This window comes from Somniosus microcephalus, chromosome 4 (genome assembly GCF_052327205.1).
Source record: "Somniosus microcephalus isolate GS21.2 chromosome 4, FLI_Smic_1.0, whole genome shotgun sequence".
NCBI classification, from domain to species: Eukaryota; Metazoa; Chordata; class Chondrichthyes; order Squaliformes; family Somniosidae; genus Somniosus; species Somniosus microcephalus.
Window position 1 is genome coordinate 5,949,729 of NC_140990.1, and position 21,436 is coordinate 5,971,164.

The 21,436-nt window shown below is 50.7% G+C and overlaps 1 protein-coding gene across 2 annotated transcripts in view; it reads right to left on the bottom strand.

The window, feature by feature from the left end:
* Positions 1–16,579: 16,579 nt before the first annotated feature.
* Positions 16,580–21,436, bottom strand: part of acin1b (apoptotic chromatin condensation inducer 1b) — a 54,498-nt gene continuing 49,641 nt past the window's right edge. For both annotated transcript variants that reach the window (XM_085984308.1, XM_085984307.1), the window contains exons 11-12: positions 19,037–19,137; positions 16,580–17,893 (exon numbers count right to left, since the gene is read on the bottom strand). In XM_085984308.1, the coding sequence (XP_085840434.1) occupies positions 17,579–17,893; positions 19,037–19,137 (416 nt within the window). In that variant the 3' untranslated portion in view covers positions 16,580–17,578. The remainder of the gene's footprint in view (positions 17,894–19,036; positions 19,138–21,436) is intronic.

Sequence of the window (21,436 nt, forward strand, 5' to 3'; positions counted from 1 at the left end):
GTGGATGTGGTGTATTTGGACATTCAGAAGGCTTTCGATAAGGTCCCACATAAGAGATTAGCGTGTAAAGTTAAAGCACAAGCGATTGGGGGTAAGGTACTGACTTGGATAGAGAATTGGTTGGCAGACAGGAAGCAAAGAGTTGGAATAAATGGATCTTTTTCTGTGTGGCAGGCAGTGACTAGTGGGGTACCGCAGGGATCGGTCCGAGGACCCCAGCTATTCACAATATATATTAATGATCTAGTCGAGGGAACTAGATGTAATATCTCCAAGTTTGCAGACGACACAAAGCTGGGTGGGCGTGTGTGTTGTGAGGAGGATGCCGAGAAACTCCAGTATGATTTGGACAGGTTGGGTGATTGGGCAGATGCAGTATAATGCGGATAAATGCGAGGTTATCCACTTTGGTGGCAAAAATAGGAAGGCAGATTATTACCTGAATGGCAATAGATTGGGAGAAGGGGAAGTGCAACGAGACCTGGGTGTCCTTGTGCACCAGTCGCTGAAGGTAAGCATGCAGGTGCAGCAGGCGGTTAGGAAGGCAAATGGTATGTTGGCCTTCGTAGCGAGAGGATTTGAGTACAGGAACAAGAGTGTCTTGCTGCAGTTGTACAGGGCTTTGGTGAGACCACACCTTGAGTATTGTGTGAAGTTTTGGTTGTCTTATCTGAGGAAGGATGTTCTTGCCATGGAGGGAGTGCAGCGAAGATTCACCAGACTGGTACCTGGGATGGCAGGAATGATGTATGAGGAGAGATTGGGTCGATTGGGCTTATACTCGCTGGTGTTTAGAAGAATGAGAGGGGATCTCATTGAAACTTATAAAATTCTAACAGACTAGATGCAGTGGGATTAGTTTGGGGATTGATACAGGACTATGGGGAGAGAGTGGGGGCAGTGGGATTAGTTTGTGATTGATACAGGGCAATGTGGAGAAGGCGGGGCAGTGGGATTAGTTTGGGGATTGATACAGGGCTACGGGGAGAGAGCGGGGCAGTGGGATTACTTTGGGGATTGATACAGGGCTACGGGGAGAGAGAGAGCGGGGCAGTGGGATTAGTTTGGGGATTGATACAGGGCTATGGGGAGAGAGCGGGGCAGTGGGATTAGTTTGGGGATTGATACAGGGCTATGGGGAGAGAGCGGGGGCAGTGGGATTAGTTTGGGGATTGATACAGGGCTATGGGGAGAGAGCGGGGGCAGTGGGATTAGTTTGGGGATTGATACAGGGCTATGGGGAGAGAGCGGGGCAGTGGGATTAGTTTGGGGATTGATACAGGGCTATGGGGAAAGACCAGGGCAGGATTAGTTTGGGATTGATACAGGGCTATGGGGAGAGAGCGGGGCAGTGGGATTACTTTGGGGATTGATACTGGGCTATGGGGAGAGAGCGGGGCAGTGGGATTACTTTGGGGATTGATACAGAGCTATGGGGAGAGAGCGGGGCAGTGGGATTAGTTTGGGGATTGATACAGGGCTATGTGGAGAGAGCGGGGCAGTGGGATTAGTTTGGGATTGATACAGGGCTAAGGGGAGAGAGCGGGGCACTGAGATTAGTTTGGGGATTGATACAGGGCTATGGGGAGAGAGCGGGGCAGTGGGATTAGTTTGGGGATTGATACAGGGCTACGGGGAGAGAGCGGGGCAGTGGGATTAGTTTGGGGATTGATACAGGGCTATGGGGAGAGAGCGGGGCAGTGGGATTAGTTTGGGGATTGATACAGGGCTATGGGGAGAGAGCGGGGGCAGTGGGATTAGTTTGGGGATTGATACAAGGTTTAGGGGAGAGAGCGGGGCAGTGGGATTAGTCTGGGATTGATACAGGGCTACGGGGAGAGCGCGGGGCAGTGGGATTAGTTTGCGGATTGATACAGTGCTATGGGGAGAGCGCGGGGCAGTGGGATTAGTTTGGGGATTGATACAGGGCTATGTGGAGAGAGCGGGGCAGTGGGATTAGTTTGGGATTGATACAGGGCTATGGGGAGAGAGTGGGGCACTGAGATTAGTTTGGGGATTGATACAGGGCTATGGGGAGAGAGCGGGGCAGTGGGATTAGTTTGGGATTGATACAGGGCTATGGGGAGAGAGCAGGGGCAGTGGGATTAGTTTGGGGATTGATACAAGGTTTAGGGGAGAGAGCGGGGCAGTGGGATTAGTTTGGGATTGATACAGGGCTATGGGGAGAGAGCAGGGGCAGTGGGATTAGTTTGGGGATTGATACAGGGCTATGGGGAGAGAGCGGGGCAGTGGGATTAGTTTGGGGATTGATACAGGGCTATGGGGAGAGAGCGGGGCAGTGGGATTAGTTTGGGGATTGATACAGGGCTATGGGGAGAGAGCGGGGCAGTGGGATTAGTTTGGGGATTGATACAGGGCTATGGGGAGAGAGTGGGGCAGTGGGATTAGTTTGGGGATTGATACAGGGCTATGGGGAGAGAGTGGGGCAGTGGGATTAGTTTGGGGATTGATACAAGGTTTAGGGGAGAGAGCGGGGCAGTGGGATTAGTTTGGGGATTGATACAGGGCTATGGAGAGTGGGGCAGTGGGATTAGTTTGGGGATTGATACAGGGCTATGGGGAGAGCGCGGGGCAGTGGGATTAGTTTGGGGATTGATACAGGGCTATGGGGAGAGCGCGGGGCAGTGGGATTAGTTTGGGGATTGATACAGGGCTATGGGGAGAGCGCGGGGCAGTGGGATTAGTTTGGGGATTGATACAGGGCTATGGGGAGAGAGCAGGGGCAGTGGGATTAGTTTGGGGATTGATACAGGGCTTTGGGGAGAGCGCGGGGCAGTGGGATTAGTTTTGGGATTGATACAGGGCTATGGGGAGAGAGCGGGGCAGTGGGATTAGTTTGGGGATTGATACAGGGCTATGGGGAAAGAGTGGGGCAGTGGGATTAGTTTGGGATTGATACGGGGCTATGGGGAGAGAGAGCGGGGCAGTGGGATTTGTTTGGGATTGATACAGGGCTATGGGGAGAGAGCGGGGCAGTGGGAATAGTTTGGGGATTGATACAGGGCTATGGGGAGAGAGCGGGGCAGTGGGAATAGTTTGGGGATTGATACGGGGCTATGGGGAAAGAGTGGGGCAGTGGGATTAGTTTGGGATTGATACGAGGCTATGGGGAGAGAGATAGCGGGGCAGTGGGATTTGTTTGGGGATTGATACAGGGCTATGGGGAGAGAGCGGGGCAGTGGGAATAGTTTGGGGATTGATACAGGGCTATGGGGAGAGAGCAGGGGCAGTGGGATTAGTTTGGGGATTGATACAGGGCTATGGGGAGAGAGCGGGGCAGTGGGAATAGTTTGGGGATTGATACAGGACTATGGGGAGAGAGCGGGGCAGTGGGAATAGTTTGGGGATTGATACGGGGCTATGGAGAGAGAGAGCGGGGCAGTGGGATTTGTTTGGGGATTGATACAGGGCTATGGGGAGAGAGCGGGGCAGTGGGATTAGTTTGGGGATTGATACAGGGCTATGGAGAGAGAGTGGGGCAGTGGGATTAGTTTGGGGATTGATACAGGGCTATGGGGAGAGAGCGGGGCAGTGGGATTAGTTTGGGATTGATACAGGGCTATGGGGAGAGAGCGGGGCAGTGGGAATAGTTTGGGGATTGATACAGGGCTATGGGGAGAGAGCGGGGCAGTGGGAATAGTTTGGGGATTGATACGGGGCTATGGAGAGAGAGAGCGGGGCAGTGGGATTTGTTTGGGGATTGATACAGGGCTATGGGGAGAGAGCGGGGCAGTGGGATTAGTTTGGGGATTGATACAGGGCTATGGAGAGAGAGTGGGGCAGTGGGATTAGTTTGGGGATTGATACAGGGCTATGGGGAGAGAGCGGGGCAGTGGGAATAGTTTGGGGATTGATACGGGGCTATGGGGAGAGAGCGGGGGCAGTGGGATTAGTTTGGGGATTGATACAAGGTTTAGGAGAGAGAGCGGGGCAGTGGGATTAGTTTGGGGATTGATACAGGGCTATGGGGAAGAGCAGGGCAGTGGGATTAGTTTGGGGATTGATACAGGGCTATGGAGAGAGAGCGGGGCAGTGGGATTAGTTTGGGGATTGATACAGGGCTATGTGGGTTTAAGTGTTGCTGAATTTGAAGGGCCGTGTGTTTAGGGAAATTATGGCATGGGAGGGACGATTTTGTAGCCAGCACTGCCACTGACTGGTTGAATGGAGTCAATACGTCCATCGTCCAGGCAATGTCGGGACTGATTCCAACGCAGGAACAGGAAGAGGAAATTCAGCCCCTCGAGCCCGTTACACAGGAACAGGAAGAGGCCATTCAGCCGCTCAAGCATGTTACACAGGAACAGGAAGAGGCCATTCAGCCCCTCAAGCGTGTTACACAGGAACAGGAAGAGGCCATTCAGCCCCTCAAGCGTGTTACACAGGAACAGGAAGAGGCCATTCAGCCCTCGAGCCTGTTACACCGGAAAAGGAGGAGGCCGTTCAGTCCCTCGAGCCGGTTACACAGGAACAGGAGGAGGCAATTCAGCCCCTCGAGCCGGTTACACAGGAACAGGAGGAGGCCATTCAACCCCCTTGAGCCTGTTACACAGGAACAGTAGGAGGCCGTTCAGCCCCTCGAGCCTGTTACACAGGAAAAGGAGGCCATTCAGCCTCCTCGAGCCTGATACACAGGAACAGGAGGAGGCCATTCAACCCCCTCGAGCCTGTTACACAGGAACAGGAGGAGGCGCTGCACCTCCTCCCCTTCCCCAAGCCAATATTTCCTTCCAGGGGTGCGGTGTCCAGAACTGAATGCAGTTACTCCAGATGGGTTCTATCTGGAGGTCTGTACAACTGAAGCATAATTTGCAACCCTTTGTATTCCAGCCCTCGCGATAAAGGACAACATTCCATTAACGTTTTGGATTATTTTTTGTACCTGCCCACTAGCTTCCAGCGATTTCTGTACCCGGGCCCCGAAATCTCTCTGCTCACGTACCTAAGTTCTTGACATTGCATAGAATCATAAAGGAGGCCATTCGGCCCATTGTGCCTGTGCCGGCTCTTTGGAAGGCCCGGCACAGGCTTTTAGTTCCACTCCCCACCCCCCTGCTCTTTCCCCATAGCCGTTTTCACTTCAAGTATTTATCCAAATCTCTCTCAAAACTTACTATTGAATCTGCTTCCACCGCCCTTTCAGGCAGCGCATTCCAGATCACAACTCGCTGTGTAATGTGAAAGTGGTTCCTCATCTCCCCTCTGATTCTTTTGTCAATTATCTTAAATCTGTGCCCTCTGGTTACCGACCCTCCTGCCACTTTTTCTTGATTATTTACAGAACGCTCTGATCTATCTTTCTTGGGTCCAATGTGGATGACCTCGCACTTTCCCCACACTGAACTGCGTTTGCCACAGCTTTGCCCACGCACTGAATCTGTCGATGTCCCTTTGCAGCTTCCTGCTCCCGTCCACACTATTTACTGAGCCTCCTAACTTAGTGTCGTCAGCAAAGCTGGATATACGGCTCGCTATTCCTTTATCCAAGTCATTGATAAATATAGGGAAAAGCGGAGGCCCCAGTACATATCCCTGGGGGACACCACAAGTCACATCCTGCCAGTTTCAGTACATACCCATTCTCCAAACTCTCGTCTCCCATCTCCCAACCAATTTCCAACCCAAGTGCTCTCATTTTTGTTAACAGTCTCTTATGTGGTACCTTATCGAATGCCTTCTGGAAGCCCATGTAAATAACATCCATAGACACTTCCTTATCTACTACGTTAGTTACCCCGTTAAAAAATTCAACTCGGTTAGTTAGATCTGACAGCCCCCTTTACAAATCCATGCTGGCTCTCTCTGATCAGCGCATAAGAACATAAGAAATAGGAGCAGGAGTAGGCCAATCGGCCCCTCGAGCCTGCTCCGCCATTCAATAAGATCATGGCTGATCTGATCCTAGCCGCCAATCCACTATCACAGAACCATCTCCTGAATCTAACAGAATTAGACACACGAAATAGGAGCAGGATCAGGCTACACGGCCCCTGGGCCCGCTCCGCTACCCACAGGGCCATGACCGATCCGAACCTAGACTCATGTCCAAATTCCTGCCCGCTCCCCGTAACCCTTAATTCCCTTTACTTCTAGGAAACTGTCTATTTCTGTTTTAAATTTATGTAATGATGTAGCTTCTACAGCTTTTTGGGGCAGCATATTCCATGGACCTACCACCCTCTGAGTGAAGTAGTTCCTCCTCATCTCAGTTTTGAAAGAGCAGCCCCTTATTCTAAGACTATGCCCCCTAGTTCTAGTTTCACCCATCATCGGGAACATCTTCCCCGCATCCACCCGATCCAACCCCTTCACAATCTTATATGTTTCAATAAGATCGCCTCTCATTCTTCTGAACTCCAATGAGTAGAGTCCCAATCTACACAACCTCTCCTCATATGTCCATCTCCTCATATGTCCATCCCCTCATCCCCGGGATTAACCGAGTGAACCTTCTTTGTACTGACTCGAGAGCAAGTATGTCCTTTCTTAAGTATGGACACCAAAACTGTACGCAGTATTCCAGGTGCGGTCTCACCAATACCTTGGTGTTCCGAGAGATTTAGGTGTCCTCGGACAAGAAACACAGAAAGCTAGCATGCAGGTACAGCAAGCAATTAGGAAGGCAAATAGCACGTTGGCCTTTATAGCAAGGTGAGACCACACCTGGAGTACTGTGCAGTTTTGGTCTCCTTACCTGAGGACGGATATACTTGCCCTGGAGGCGGTGCAACGAAGGTTCACTAGATTGATTCCAGAGATGAGAGGGTTGTCCTGTGAGTGGAGATTGAGCCGATACTCTCTGGAGTTTAGAAGAATGCGACTCATTGAAACATACAAGATTCTGAAGGGGAATTGACAGGGTAGATGCTGAGAGGTTGTTTCCCCCTGTCTGGAGAGTCCAGAACTAGGGTCATAGTCTCAGGATAAGGCGTCGGCCATTTAAGACTGAGATGAGGAGGAATTGCTTCACTCAGAGGGTTGTGAATCTTTGGAATTCTCTACCCCAAAGGGCTGTGGATGTTGAATCTTCAAAACTGAGATAGATAAGAATTTTGGACTCTACGGAAATCAAGGGATATGGGGAATCAGGCGGGAAGGTGGAGTTGAGATTGAAGATCCACCATGATCTTTTTGAATTCATTAGAGCAAAGGAGGTTGAGAGGTGATTTGATAGATGTGTACAAGATTATGAGGGGTTTGGACTGTTCCCACTAGTTGATGGTACAAGGACTAGGGGACACAGATTTAAGGTGTTGGGCAAGAGTTACAGGGGGGACATGAGGAAAATATTTTTTGACACGGCGAGTGGTGATGACTTGGAACTCGCTGCCGAGGGAAGCGGTGGAAGCGGAGACACTCAATGTTTTCAAGGGGAGACTGGATAGGCACTTGAGGTAAGTAAACTTGCAGGGCTACGGGGAGAGAGCGGGGGAATGGGACTGACTGGCTTGTTCTACAGAGAGCCGGCACGGACTCGATGGGCCGAATGGCCTCCTTCTGTGCCGTTATGACTCTGTGACTATGAATGGCGGAGCAGGCTCAAGGGGCCATATGGCCTACTCCTGCTCCTAATTCTTATGTTCTAATAACTTCGCAGCAACAGACGTTACACTAACAGGCTTATAATTTCCTAGTTTATCTCTTACCCTTCTTAAATAACAGCGTGACATTGGCAATTTTCCAATCCAGTGGGACAATTCCTGAATCAAGAGTGTTTTGGAAGATCACGACGGGAGCATCCAAAATCTCCACACCTACTTTTAACACCCTGGGTTGGAAACCATCTGGTCCTGGAGATTTGTCTGTCTTTAACTCATATTCTCCATCACCATTTAAAAAAAAATATTAAACCTCGTTCGTTACCTTTTTTCCCCCAAACTTTTCCTCGTATCTCTGGTACTTTACCCTCATCCTCTACTGTGAAGACTGACACAGTATTCAGTCCGTAAGGGTGACCCCGAGCTTCCGGTCGCCTGTCATTTTAATTCACCGCTCCATTCCCACTCGGACCTCACCGTCCTTGGCCTCTTGTATTGTTCCACGGAAGCTCAACGTAAACTCGAGGAACAGCACCTCATCTTCCGATTAGGCACTTTACCGCCTTCTGGACTCAATATCGAGTTCAACAATTTCAGATTATAACATTCGGCCCCTATTACATTTTTACTTATATTTTTTATCCACCCCTTTCTTTTGTTTTTTCCCTCCTCCCCCCCCTTTCCTTTTTTTTCTCTCTCCCACATGGCAGCTGTCTCCCATTCTGCCAGAACGTTTCACACCTAATCTAGAGCCGTCTTTTGTCTCCACTAGTCCGATCACCATCTCGTCTGGTTTTGAATACCTCTTCATGTCTCTTCACTTCTTTTGTTCTATCCCAGCCCTGCCTTTCGATCTATTTCATTTCCTTTCCGGTTCTGAAAAAGGGTTTTGACCCGAAATGTCGACTCTAATTTCTCTCCACGGATGTTGCCTGGCCTGCTGAGTTTTTCCAGCATTTTCTGTTGTTATTTCAGTATTTAGCAAGTCTGATTTCCAATGTGCAATCTCGCCTGCGTCTGTCTTTAAGGGGCCCCCAATCGCTCTCAATATATTTGTAAAAACCTTTAGTGTTGTCCTCGAGATCCCTTGCAAGGTTATTCGCCTTTTGTTGTTTTTTCACTACTTTGCTGTTTTCTATCTCTCCAGTCCGCGGCATCTCTACTGTTCTTTACCCTGCTATAAGCTCTTTCAGTCTTATCCCATCTCTCACTTCCCTTGTTGATCGAGGTTGTTTAGTTGATAAATTAAATGAAGCAGTGCGTGTCCACATGCTGCAAGGCAGGATTGACGTACGAGGAGATTGGGTCGATTGGGCTTGTACTCGCTGGAGTTTAGAAGAATGAGAGGGGATCTCATTGAAACTTATAAAATTCTAACAGGACTAGACAGACTAGATGCAGGAAGGATGTTCCCGATGGTGGGGGAGTCCAGAACCAGGGGTCACAGTCTAAAGATAAGGGGTAAGCCATTTAGGACAGAGATGAGGAATTTCTTCACCCAGAGAGTGGTGAACCTGTGGAATTCTCTACCACAGAAGGCAGTGGAGGCCAATTCATTAAATATATTCAAGGAGTTAGATATATTTCTTAAGGCTAAAGGGATATGGGGAGAAGGCAGGGACAGGGTACTGAGTTTGGATGATCAGCCATGATCTCATTAAATGGCGGAGCAGGCTCGAGGGGCCGAATAGCCTACTCCTGCTCCAATCTTCTATGTTTCTAAGACCTCAACAACACCCGGCCATTGGCTGGTAAGTGGCAGGTAACATTCACACCACAAGTGCCAGGCAATGGCTAACCACTGGCCCTTGACATTAAACGACATTACCATCACCGAATCCCACACCATCATCATCCTGGGGGGGGGTCACCATTGACCAGAAACACAACTGGACCAGCCACACAAATACTGTGGCTACAAGAGCAGGTCAGAGGCTGGGTATTCTTTTTTTAAAATTCATTGATGCGATGTGGGCGTCGCTGGCTAGGCCTGCATTTATTGCCCATCCCTAATTGCCCTCGAGAAGATGGTGGTGAGCCGCCTTCTTGAACCGCTGCAGTCCATATGGTGTAGGTACACCCACAGTGCTGTTAGGAAGGGAGTTCCAGGATTTTGGCCCAGCGACAGTGAAGGAACGGCGATACAGGTCCAAGTCAGGGTGGTGTGTGGCTTGGAGGGGAACTTGTAGGTGGTGATGTTCCCATGCGTCTGCTGTCCTTGTCCTTCTAAGTGGTAGAGGTCGCGGGTTTGGAAGGTGCTGTTGAAGGATCTTTGGCGAGTTGCTGCAGTGCATCTTGTAGATGGTACACACTGCAGCCACAGTGCGCCGGTGGTGGATGGAGTGCCAATCAGTCGGGCTGCTTTATCCTGAATGGTGTCGAGCTTCTTGAGTGTTGTTGGAGCTGCACTCATCCAGGCAAGTAGAGAGTATTCCATCACACGCCTGACTTGTGCCTTGTAGATGGTGGAAAGGCTTTGGGGAGTCAGGAGGTGAGACACTCGCCGCAGAATTCGCAGCCTCTGGCCTGCTCTTGTAGCCACAGTATTTATATGGCTGGTCCAGTTCAGTTTCTGATCAATGGTAACCTCCAGGATGTTGATAGTGGGGGATTCAGTGATGGTAATGCCATTGAATGTCAAGGGGAGATGGTTAGAGTCTCGCTTGTTGGAAATGGTCATTGGTGCGAATGTTACTTGCCACTTGTCAGCCCAAGTCTGAATGTTGTCCAGGTCTTGCTGCATATGGACACGGACTGCGTCAGTATCTGACGAGTCTCGAATGGTGCTGAACAGCAGCGAGTGTCTCACCTCCTGACTCCCCAAAGCCTTTCCACCATCTACAAGGCACAAGTCAGGAGTGTGATGGAATACTCTCCACTTGCCTGGATGAGTGCAGCTCCAACAACACTCAAGAAGCTCGACGCCATCCAGGACAAAGCAGCCCGCTTGATTGGCACCCCATCCACCACCTTAAAACATTCACTCCTTCCACTACCGGCGTACCGTGGCTCGTGGCTACAAGATGCACGGCAGCAACTCGCCAAGGCTTCTTCGACAGCGCTTCCCGAACCTGCAACCTCTACCACCTCGAAGGACAAGGGCAGTAGGCGCATGGGAACACCAACACCTCCAAGTTCCCTACCATCCCGACTTGGAAATATATCGAATATATATATAGAAAGCAAAGAGTTGGAATAAACGGGTCTTTTTCTGAGTGGCAGGCAGCGACTAGTGGGGTACCGCAGGGATCGGTCCTTGGACCCCTGCTATTCACAATATACATTAATGATCTAGACGAGGGAACTAGATGTAATATCTCCAAGTTTGCAGACGACACAAAGCTGGGTGGGCGTGTGTGCTGTGAGGAGGATGCTGAGAAACTCCAGGATGATTTGGACAGGTTGGGTGATTGGGCAGAAGCATGGCAGATGCAATATAACGTGGATAAATGCAAGGTTATCCACTTTGGAGGCAAAAACAGGAAGGCAGATTATCTGAATGGCAATAGATTGGGAGAAGGGGAAGTGCAACGAGACCTGGGTGTCCTTGTGCACCAGTCGCTGAAGGTAAGCATGCAGGTGCAGCAGGCGGTAAATGGTATGTTGGCCTTCGTAGCGAGAGGGTTTGAGTACAGGAACAAGGACGTCTTGCTGCAGTTGTACAGGGCCTTGGTGAGACCACATCTTGAATATTGTGTGCAGTTTTGGTCGCCTTATCTGAGGAAGGATGTTCTTGCCATGGAGGGAGTGCAGCGAAGATTCACCAGGCTGATACCTGGGATGGCAGGAATGACGTATGAGGAGAGATTGGGTCGATTGGGCTTATACTCACTGGAGTTTAGAAGAATGAGGTAATCTATTATAAAATTCTAAGAGGACTTAGACAGACTAGATGCAGGAAGGATGTTCCCGATGGTCGGGGAGTCCAGAACCAGGGGTCACAGTCTAAGGATAAGGGGTAAGCCATTTAGGACAGAGATGAGGAGGAATTTCTTCACCCAGAGAGTGGTGAACCTGTGGAATTCTCTACCACAGAAGGCAGTAGAGGCCAATTCATTAAATATATTCAAGAAGGAGCTGGATGTATTTCTTAAGGCTAAAGGGATCAAGGGATATGGGGAGAAGGCAGGGACAGGGAACTGAATTTGGACGATCAGCCATGATCTCATTGAATGGCGGAGCAGGCTCGAGGGGCCGAATGGCCTACTCCTGCTCCTATCTTCTATGTTTCTATATCGGCCAATCCTTCATCGTCGCTGGGTCAAAATCCTGGAACTCCCTCCGTAACAGCACTGTGGGAGCACCTTCACCACGCAGATTGCAGCAGTTCAAGAAGGCGGCTCACCACCACCTTCTCAAGGGCAATTAGGGATGGGCAATAAATGCCCACATCCCAGGAACAAGTTTTAAAAAATTACACAAGTAGAGCTTATGCTTTTTAGGGGAATGTACAGGTCTTGTAGTCTACCAAATACTTTGAACACCTCCCACTGTTCATCCGTAGTTCTATGCATCAGTAGTTCTACCCATTCTTCTGTGATAATTCCTGCCTCAAGCCATAAAGTCAGCCTTACCTAAATTTAACTCGGCCGTCTCCCTCTCAAACCCAATATCGAATTCAGTCATATCGTGGTCACTGTTAGCTTGACTAATTCAGGCTCATTACTAAATCCAAGATGACCTACATAGACAAACAGGAGGCGGCCATTCGGCCCTTCAAGCCTGCTCCGCCATTCAATATGATCATGGCTGATCCACTATCTCAATACCATATTCCTGCTCTCTCCCCATACCCTTGACGCCTTTTGCATCTAGAAATCTATCTATCTCCTTAAATATATTCAGTGATTTGGCCTCCACAGCCTTCTGTGGTAGAGAATTCCACAGGTTCACCACCCTCTGAGTGAAGACATTTCTCATCTCAGTCCTAAATGTCCTTCCCCTTATCCTGAGACCCCTTGTTCTAGACCCCCCAGCCAGGGGAAACATCCTCCCTACATCCAGTCTGTCTAGCCCTGTCAGAATTTTATACGTTTCAATGAGATCCCCTCTCATTCTTCTAAACTCTAGTGAATACAGGTCTAGTCGACCCAATCTCTCCTCATACGACAGTCCTGCCATCCCAGGAATCAGTCTGGTGACCCTTCGCTGCACTCCCTCTATGGCAAGTCTATCCTTTCTTAGGCAAAACCAAAACCGCACACAGTACTCCAGGTGTGGTCTCACCAAGGCCCTGTACAACTGTAGTAAGACATCCTTGCTCCTGTACTCAAATCCTCTTGCAATGAAGGTCAACATACCATTTGCCTTCCTAACTGCTTGCTGCACCTGCATGTTTGCTTTCAGTGACTGGTGTACAAGGACACCCAGGTCCCTTTGTACATCAACATTTCCCAATCTATCACCATTTAAATAATACTCTGCCTTCTCAACTTGTCTAAATCGCCTTGAAGCCTCTTTGCATCCTCCTCATAACTCACAATCCCACCTAGCTCCAACAAACTTGGAAATATTAATTTGGTTCCCATATCCAAATCATTGATATATATTGTGAATAGCTGGGGCCTAAGCACTGATCCCTGCGGTACCCCACTAGTTACTGCCTGCCATCCCGAAAAAGACCCATTTATTCCTACTCCATTTCCTGTCTGTTAGCCAATTTTCAATCCATGCCAGTTTATTACCCCCAATTCCCATGTGCTTTAATTTTGCACACTAACCTCTTATGTGGGACTTTATCAAAGGCCTTCTGAAAATCCGAATACACCACATCCACTGGTTCTCCCTTACCTATTCTACAAGTTACATCCTCAAAAAAACTCCAGTAGGTGTGTCAAACAGGATTTCCCTTTCATAAATCCATGTTGACTTTGTCTAATCCCATTGATATTTTCTAAGTGTCCTGTTATCACATCCTTAAAAATAGACTCTAGCATTTTCCCTACTACTGATGGCACGGTGGCATAGTGGTTAGCACTGTTGCCTCACAGCGCCAGGGACCCGGGTTCGAATCCGGCCTCGGGTGACTGTCTGTGTGGAGTTTGCACATTCTCCCCGTGTTTGCGTGGGTTTCCTCCGGGTGCTCCGGTTTCCTCCCACAGTCCAAAGATGTGCGGGTTAGGTTGCTTGGCTATGATAAATTGACCCTTAGTGTTAGGGGGATTAAATACGTGGGGTTACGGGGATAGGGTGGGATATGTGTTGGTGTAGGGGTTACGGGGATCGGGTGGGATATGTGTCGGTGCAGGCTCGATGGGCCGAAATGGCCTCTATCTGCACTGTGGGGTTTCTGTGTTCTCTGATGTTAGACTAACCGGTCTGTAGTTTCCTGTTTTCTCTCTCCCTCCTTTTTTAAATAGTGGGGTTACATTTGCCACCCTCCAATCTGCAGGAACTGTTCCATAATCTATAGAATTTTGGAAGATGACAACCAATGCATCCACTATTGCCATGGCTACCTTTTTTAGTACTCTGGGATGCAAATGATCAAGCTCTGGGGATTTATCAGCTTTCAGTCCCATTAATTTCTCCAGCACTATTTTTTTACAAATATTAATTTCCTCCTTCTCGACCCTTGGTTCCTTAGCATTTCTGGAAAGTTATTTGTGTCCTCTTCCGTGAAGACAGAACCAAAGTATTTGTTTAATTGCTCTGCCATTTCCTTGTTCCCCATTATAAATTCTCCCGTTTCTGACGGTAAGCGACCTACATTTGTCTTCACTAATCTTTTTCTTTTTACATACTTGTAGAAGATTTTACAATCCGCTTTTATGTTCCTTGCAAGTTTACTCTCATACTCTATTTTTCCCCTCTTAATCAATCTCTTGGTCCTTTTTCGCTGAATTCTAAACTGCTCCCAATCCTCAGGCTTGCTACTTTTTCTGGCAGCTTTATATGACTCAAAAGAACATAAGAATAGGAGCAGGAGTAGGCCATACGGCCCCTTGAGCCTGCTCTGCCATTCAATAAGATCATGGCTGATCATCGACCTCACTTTCCTGCACTATCCACATATCCCTTGATTCCCTTAATATTCAAAAACCTATCGATCTCTGTCTTGAATATACTCGGTTATAGTCTAACAGCTTTATTTGAAATCACAAGCTTTCGGAGCGCTGCTCCTTCGTCAGGTGAAGTGGAGAGATGCATAAAAACACAGCTTATATAGTCAGAGAATAATGTCAGATGTTTACAGGTAATCTTTCTAACTGCCATTTATCACACCTCGGCAGAGAGATAATCACAGCAATCAAAGGTGTAAATGGTGTCCAAACAGGTCAGTCAGGAAAACATTACATCGAAGAACAATGAGGTGGGGTCACAAGTTGCAGATGCTGGGGTCTGTATGGAAAAACAAAAAAAGACAAAAAACACAGCCTTCAACATGTCATCGATGACGACGCAGACACCGCGCAACAATCGCCAGGCAGGAGTGTTCCCTCCCAGTCGGGGAACACTTCAGCAGTCAAGGACATTCAGCCTCCGATCTTCGGGTAAGCATTTTCCAAGGCGGCCTTCGAGACACACAACGCAAAATCGTCGAGCAGAAACTGATAGCCAAGTTCCGCACCCATGAGGACGGCCTGAACCGGGATCTTGGATTCATGTCACGCTACATGTAACCCCACCTGACGTAGGGTCATCCAGACTCGAGTCGTCGTTGGCTTGTTCTCGCCACACAGATGCAGCCGGACCTGCTGTGATTTCCAGCAAAAAAAATGTTTTCTGTCTGTTTTTTTGTTTTTCATACAGACCCCAGCATCTGCAACATTTGACCCCAGCTCATTGTTCTTTGATGTAATGTTTTCCTGACTGACCTGTTTGGACACCATTTACACCGTTGATTGCTGTGATTATCTCTCTGCCGAGGTGTGATAAATGGCAGTTAGAAAGATTACCTGTAATCATCTGACATTATTCTCTGACTATATAAGCTGTGTCTTTATGCATCTCTCCACTTCACCTGACGAAGGAGCAGCGCTCCGAAAGCTTGTGATTTCAAATAAAGCTGTTGGACTATAACCTGGTGTTGTGTGATTTCTTACATTTGTCCACCCCAGTCCAACACCGGCATCTCCACACCTTGAATATACTCAACGACTGAGCCTCCACAGCCCTCTGGGGTAGAGAATTCCAAAGATTCACCACCCTCTGTGTGAAGAAATTTCTCCTCCTCTCAGTCCTAAATGGCCGACCCCTTATTCTGAGACTGTGACCCCTGGTTCTAGACTCCCCAGCCAGGGGGAAACATCCTCCCTGCATCTCCCCTGTCAAGCCCTGTAAGAATTTTGTATGTTTCAATGAGATCACCGCCCATTCTTCTAAACTCTAGAGAATATAGGCCTAGTCTACTCGATCTCTCCGCAGAGGACAATCCCCCCATCCCAGGAACCAGTCTGGTGAACCTTCGCTGCACTCCCTCTATGGCAAGGATATCCTTCCTTAGGTAAGGAGACCAAAACTGTACACAATACTCCAGGTGTGGTCTCACCAGGGCCCTATATAATTGCAGTAAGACGTCTTTACATTTATACTCAAATCCTCCTGTAATAAAGGCCAACATACCATTTGCTTTCCTAATTGCTTGCTGTACCTGCATGTTATCTTTCAGTGATTCGTGTACAAGGACACCCAGGTCCCTCTGAACACTAACATTTCCCAATCTCTCACCATTTAAAAAATACTCTGCTTTTCTAGTGCTCCTACCAAAGTGGATAACATCACATTTCTCCACGTTATATTCCATTTGCCGTGCTCTTGCCCACTCACTTAGCCTGTCTATATCCCCATGAAACCTCCTTGCATCCTCCTCACAACTTTACATTCCCACCCAGCTCTATCATCAGCAAACTTGGATATATTCTCTTGTTGGAGAAGGACGACAGACGAACGGACAAACCGAAAGACAGATGGAAAGAAAGCGAGTGGGTCTTTCTCAGTACCAGCCAGGTCCCACCTTCCTTCAGATCCCCCCCACCCCACCCCACCCCACTCCAACAAAGTACAAGCCCACAGGTGGGTAAACTAACTGATTTTATTCATCGACAAAAGGCAGAAAATAAAAACAAAAGAAACAGGAGTCAAGGGAGGAAAGTCCCATTTGGAATGGGGTCTCTCACTGTGGGGGGTGAGGGGGAGTATTGGGGTTCACACGGAGACAGGACGGGTACAGGGGCGCAAACTTAAACCTCGCAATGTGCTCTGAACCTCCTGAAGAGGCGCGCCGGGGCCGAGAGGGAGGGGACCCCCCCCCACTGTGCGGCAGACCTTCAGGGGGTCCGAGGGGGAGGGGGGAGTCGGAGACCCACCCCCTCCAAGGATCAAACCCCTTCTCCACTCCGGTCTTAGGGACCGTCTGTGAAAGGGGGAGCCCGGATCTTCCGTGAACGCCAATACCAAGCGCCCCCCCACCCCCATCGGTCTTACCGCGCCGAGTGTACCAGGGAGCGAGAGACGTGCCCCACCTCGACCCCCCCTCAGAACTCCCGCGCGCTGCGACCGAGGGGGGAGGGGGGAAGAGATGCACGAAGCAATCAGCGCTGGGCATAGGAGCCAACCTCTGACCCCCGCGCGCCAACTCTGAACCCCCGAAATGACCCCGTGGCAAAGGTTTTGGGGAGGGAGGGAGGGAGGGGGGTGACGGGCGAGCTGGGGGGAGACAACACATTTCATTTTTTAAAATAAACACGCACACACACACACGAGAGGGGAAAAAAAACATTTCATTAAAAGCGCCTGCGAGATCCAAACTACCGTCTACTGCCGGCGGGAATGGGACCCCGGTCCCGCGGCCTCTGCCCCTCAACCCCTACAGCGCGGGACGGGGAGGGGGGCGGAAGGAAGGGTAGGGTCCTGGCTGCGATTCGACCCCGCCTTCCCCCTCCCGGGGAGCTAGCGGGACATCCCGTTTTTTTCCCGGGCTTTTCTCGGCTTTAAAAAAAACGCAGGAGGCGGAATCCCACTCCCGCTGTCCTGCCGCTCCGGCTCCTGTCCTGCCCGCGCTCTCAGTCCATGGCCCGTCAGCGCCTGCTCCGATCGCGAGTCGACGTGCTCCGGCTCCGGCTCCTGGTCCTGCGCTTGCTGTCTCGCCGCTCCCGCTCTCGTTCCCGCTCCCTCTCGTGGCCCCGGTCCCGGCTGTGGTCTCGCTTCCTCTCCCGCTCCAGCTCCCGGTTGCGCTCGACCTCCTTCTCCCGCTCCTTCTCTCGCTCCTTCTCCCGCTCCTTGGCCCGTTCCTTCCGCTCATCCTCCCGCTTGCGCTCCTCATCCTCCTGCTCCTTGCGCCGCTTCTCCCGTTCTCGGGCGCGGTCCGCACGCTCCGTCTCCTTCTGTTGGATCTGCGGGTGACACGAGCGGCGAAGGTCAGTCACGCTTCCGAACCGCGGACTCAACCCCCGATCCCTCCCCCAATCGTCACCCGAGGTTACCGTGCACTCCTGAACCACGGAGTCAAACCCCTGATCTCCCGCAATTCCCTCTCTCTCTAGGGTCAGCCGTACTCCCGAATCACGGACTCAATCACCGATCCCTGCCCCCCTAATCGTTACCAGAGGTTCCCCTGTACTCCCGAACCATGGACTCAACCCCCGATCCCTCCCCCAATCGTCACCCGAGGTTACCGTGCACTCCTGAACCACGGAGTCAAACCCCTGATCTCCCGCAATCCCCTCTCTCTCTAGGGTCAGCCGTACTCCCGAACCACGGACTCAATCACCGATCCCTGCCCCCCTAATCGTTACCAGGGGCTCCTAGTACTCCTAAACCACGGACTCAACCTCACGACCCCCCTCTCTTTCTCTCTCTAGTCAGCTGTACTCCCGAACCACAGCCTCAGCCCTCCCGGATCCCCCCACCAATCCTCTCCCGAGGGTCCCTCCATACTCCCGAACCAGGAGCTCAAACGCCCGCCTTCCTGCCCCAGCGGCTCCCACGGGCGCCCCGTCCCCTCAGGGCCCAAGACTGGCAGGCTATTCCACTACGGGAGAGCACAACATTCGTCGTGTCACCTTACTCCCCCACACAGGGCACAGGCTGGAACCTGGGCCTTTTCTCCTGTGTGGGGCTCAGTACCACACACCGAGTGAGATCAGCGAACTGCAAACCTCCACCCCCGATCAGCCCCCATAGCATCTGTGGTAAATCTCATCATCATAAAGAAACTACTCATGAACTAACGCCGGACGGCCAGCTGGTGGCGCCGTCCAAGGAGTATAAATACTCAGGCGTGGGCCCAGCTTGCTCAGGGACATTTTGTAAAGACAGGAACTAGTGAAGTACAACTAGACCTCCATGTTTTGGAACAAGTTGATTAAAGCCTTGCTTTATACTCAAACCAAGTGTGTAGTGAGTTTTATTACGTCAGCATCCTCCTCCCCATCTCACACGTCACCTCCCCCCCCCCCCAATCAGTCCGCCCCGATCGCCCGTCTTTTCCCGCCCCTGCTCACACACCCTCCCCCGATCGGCCCCCCCTCCGTTACCTGTTCGTCTGTCAGGGGGAGCCAGTAAATACACGGTGCGGCCTTGGTTTTACGGAACAAGTCGTCCAGCAGTTTGGCGGGAGGTTCCTCTTGGACTTTCTCTGCGCAGCAGACACACACAAATGTAAGGAAAGGGTTAATCGGACCGTGCTGCAGTCTGAGAGTGTAGTAATATACCCCACCCCAGAGACCCCAGCCCCATAATAGAGGGAGCACCGCACTCTTGGAGGGGCAGTACTGAGGGAGCGCCGCACTGTCGGAGGGGCAGTACTGAGGGAGCGCCGCAATGCCAGAGCAGTACTGAGGGAGTGCCGCAATGTCGGAGGGGCAGTACTGAGGGAGCGCTGCAATGTCAGAGGAGCAGTACTGAGGGAGCGCCGCAATGTCGGAGGGGCAGTACTGAGGGAGCGCTGCAATGTCAGAGGAGCAGTACTGAGGGAGTGCCGCAATGTCGGAGGGGCGGTACTGAGGGAGCGCCGCAATGTCGGAGGGGCAGTACTGAGGGAGCGCTGCACTGTCAGAGGAGCAGTACTGAGGGAGTGGTACACTGTCGGAGGGTCAGTACTGAGGGAGCGCCGCACTGTCGGAGGGGCAGTACTGAGGGAGCGCCCCACTGTCGGAGGGGCAGTACTGAGGGAGCGCCGCACTGTCGGAGGGGCAGTACTGAGGGAGCGCCGCACTGTCGGAGGGGCAGTACTGAGGGAGCGCCGCACTGTCAGAGGGGCAGTACTGAGGGAGCGCCGCACTGTCAGAGGGGCAGTACTGAGGGAGCGCCGCACTGTCAGAGGGGCAGTACTGAGGGAGCGCCGCACTGTCGGGTGCAGTACTGAGGGAGTGCTGCACTGTCAGAGGGGCAGTACTGAGGGAGCGCCGCACTGTTGGAGCGGCAGTACTGAGGGAGCGCCGCACTGTCGGAGCGGCAGTACTGAGGGAGCGCCGCACTGTCGGGTGCAGTACTGAGGGAGCGCTGCACTGTCAGAGGGGCAGTACTGAGGGAGCGCCGCACTGTCAGAGGGGCAGTACTGAGGGAGCGCTGCACTGTCAGAGGGGCAGCACTGAGGGAGCACCGCACTGTTGGAGGGGCAGTACTGAGGGAGCGCTGCACTATCGGAGGGGCAGTACGGAGGGAGCGCCGCACTGTCGGAGGGGCAGTACCGAGGGAGCGCCGCACTGTCGGAGGGGCAGTACGGAGGGAGCGCCGCACTGTCGGAGGTGCCGTCTTTCAGATGAGACGTTAAACCGAAGCCCCGTCTGCCCCCTCAGGTGGATGTAAAAAAAATCCCACGGACACTGTTAATAGAAGAGCAGGGGAGTTCTCCCCGGTGTCCTGGGGCCAATATTTATCCCTCAATCAACATCCGGGACTGAGGATTTATCCACTTTTAAAGCTGCTAAACCCCTTAATAATTCCTCTCTCACTATGTTTATTTCATCTAATATTTCACACACCTCCCTGCCGATTGCAATGTCTGCTTCGCCCCTCTCCTTTGTGAAAACAGATGCAAAGTATTCATTAAGAACCCTACCGACGTCTCCCGCCTCCAGACACAGATTACCCTCATGATTTCTCATAGGCCCTATCCTTTCCTTAGTTATCCTATTACTCTTAATATATTTATAAAACATCTTTGGGTTTTCCTTGATTTTACTTGCCAAGAATTATTCATGCTCTCTCTTTGCTTTCCTAATATCATTTTTAATTGCACCCCTGCACTTTCTGTAAACCTCTAAAGATTCTGGAGTATTTAGCCCTCGGTATCTGTCATACGCCTCCATTTTTTTCTTTATCCTACCCTGTATGTCTCTAGACATCCAGGAGGCTCTAGATTTGTTAGTCCCACCTTTTTTCTTTAAGGACACATGTTTGGTCTGAACCCTCCGGATCTCCTCCTTGAATGCCCCCCACTGCTCTGACACTGATTTACCTTCAAGTAGCTGTTTCCAGTCCACTATGGCTAAATCCCCTCTGAGCTTAGCAAAATTTGCTTTTCCCCAATTTAGAATTTTTATTCCTGGTCTATCCTTGTCCTTTTCCATAACTACCCCTTAAATCTAACAGAATTATGGTCACTAGCACCAAAATGCTCCCCCACTGTTACACCTTCTACCTGCCCAGCTTCATTCCCTAAAACTAAATCCAGAACCGCCCCCTCCCTTGTTGGGCTTGCTACATACTGGCTAAACAAGTTCTCCTGGATGCATTTTAGGAGTTGTGTTTTAACCTTTATATCATTAGGTCATGGAGAATCGAACGGATTTTTACGGGGGGGGGGGGGGGGGGGGGAAGAGAAATGTATAAAAAGTGGCCGTTTGTAACGGGTATTTGGATTTGTAAAGGTCCAAGATACTGCAACACCCTCGAGTCCACAGCCAAACCACTAGGTGCAGTTGAAGTGTTGT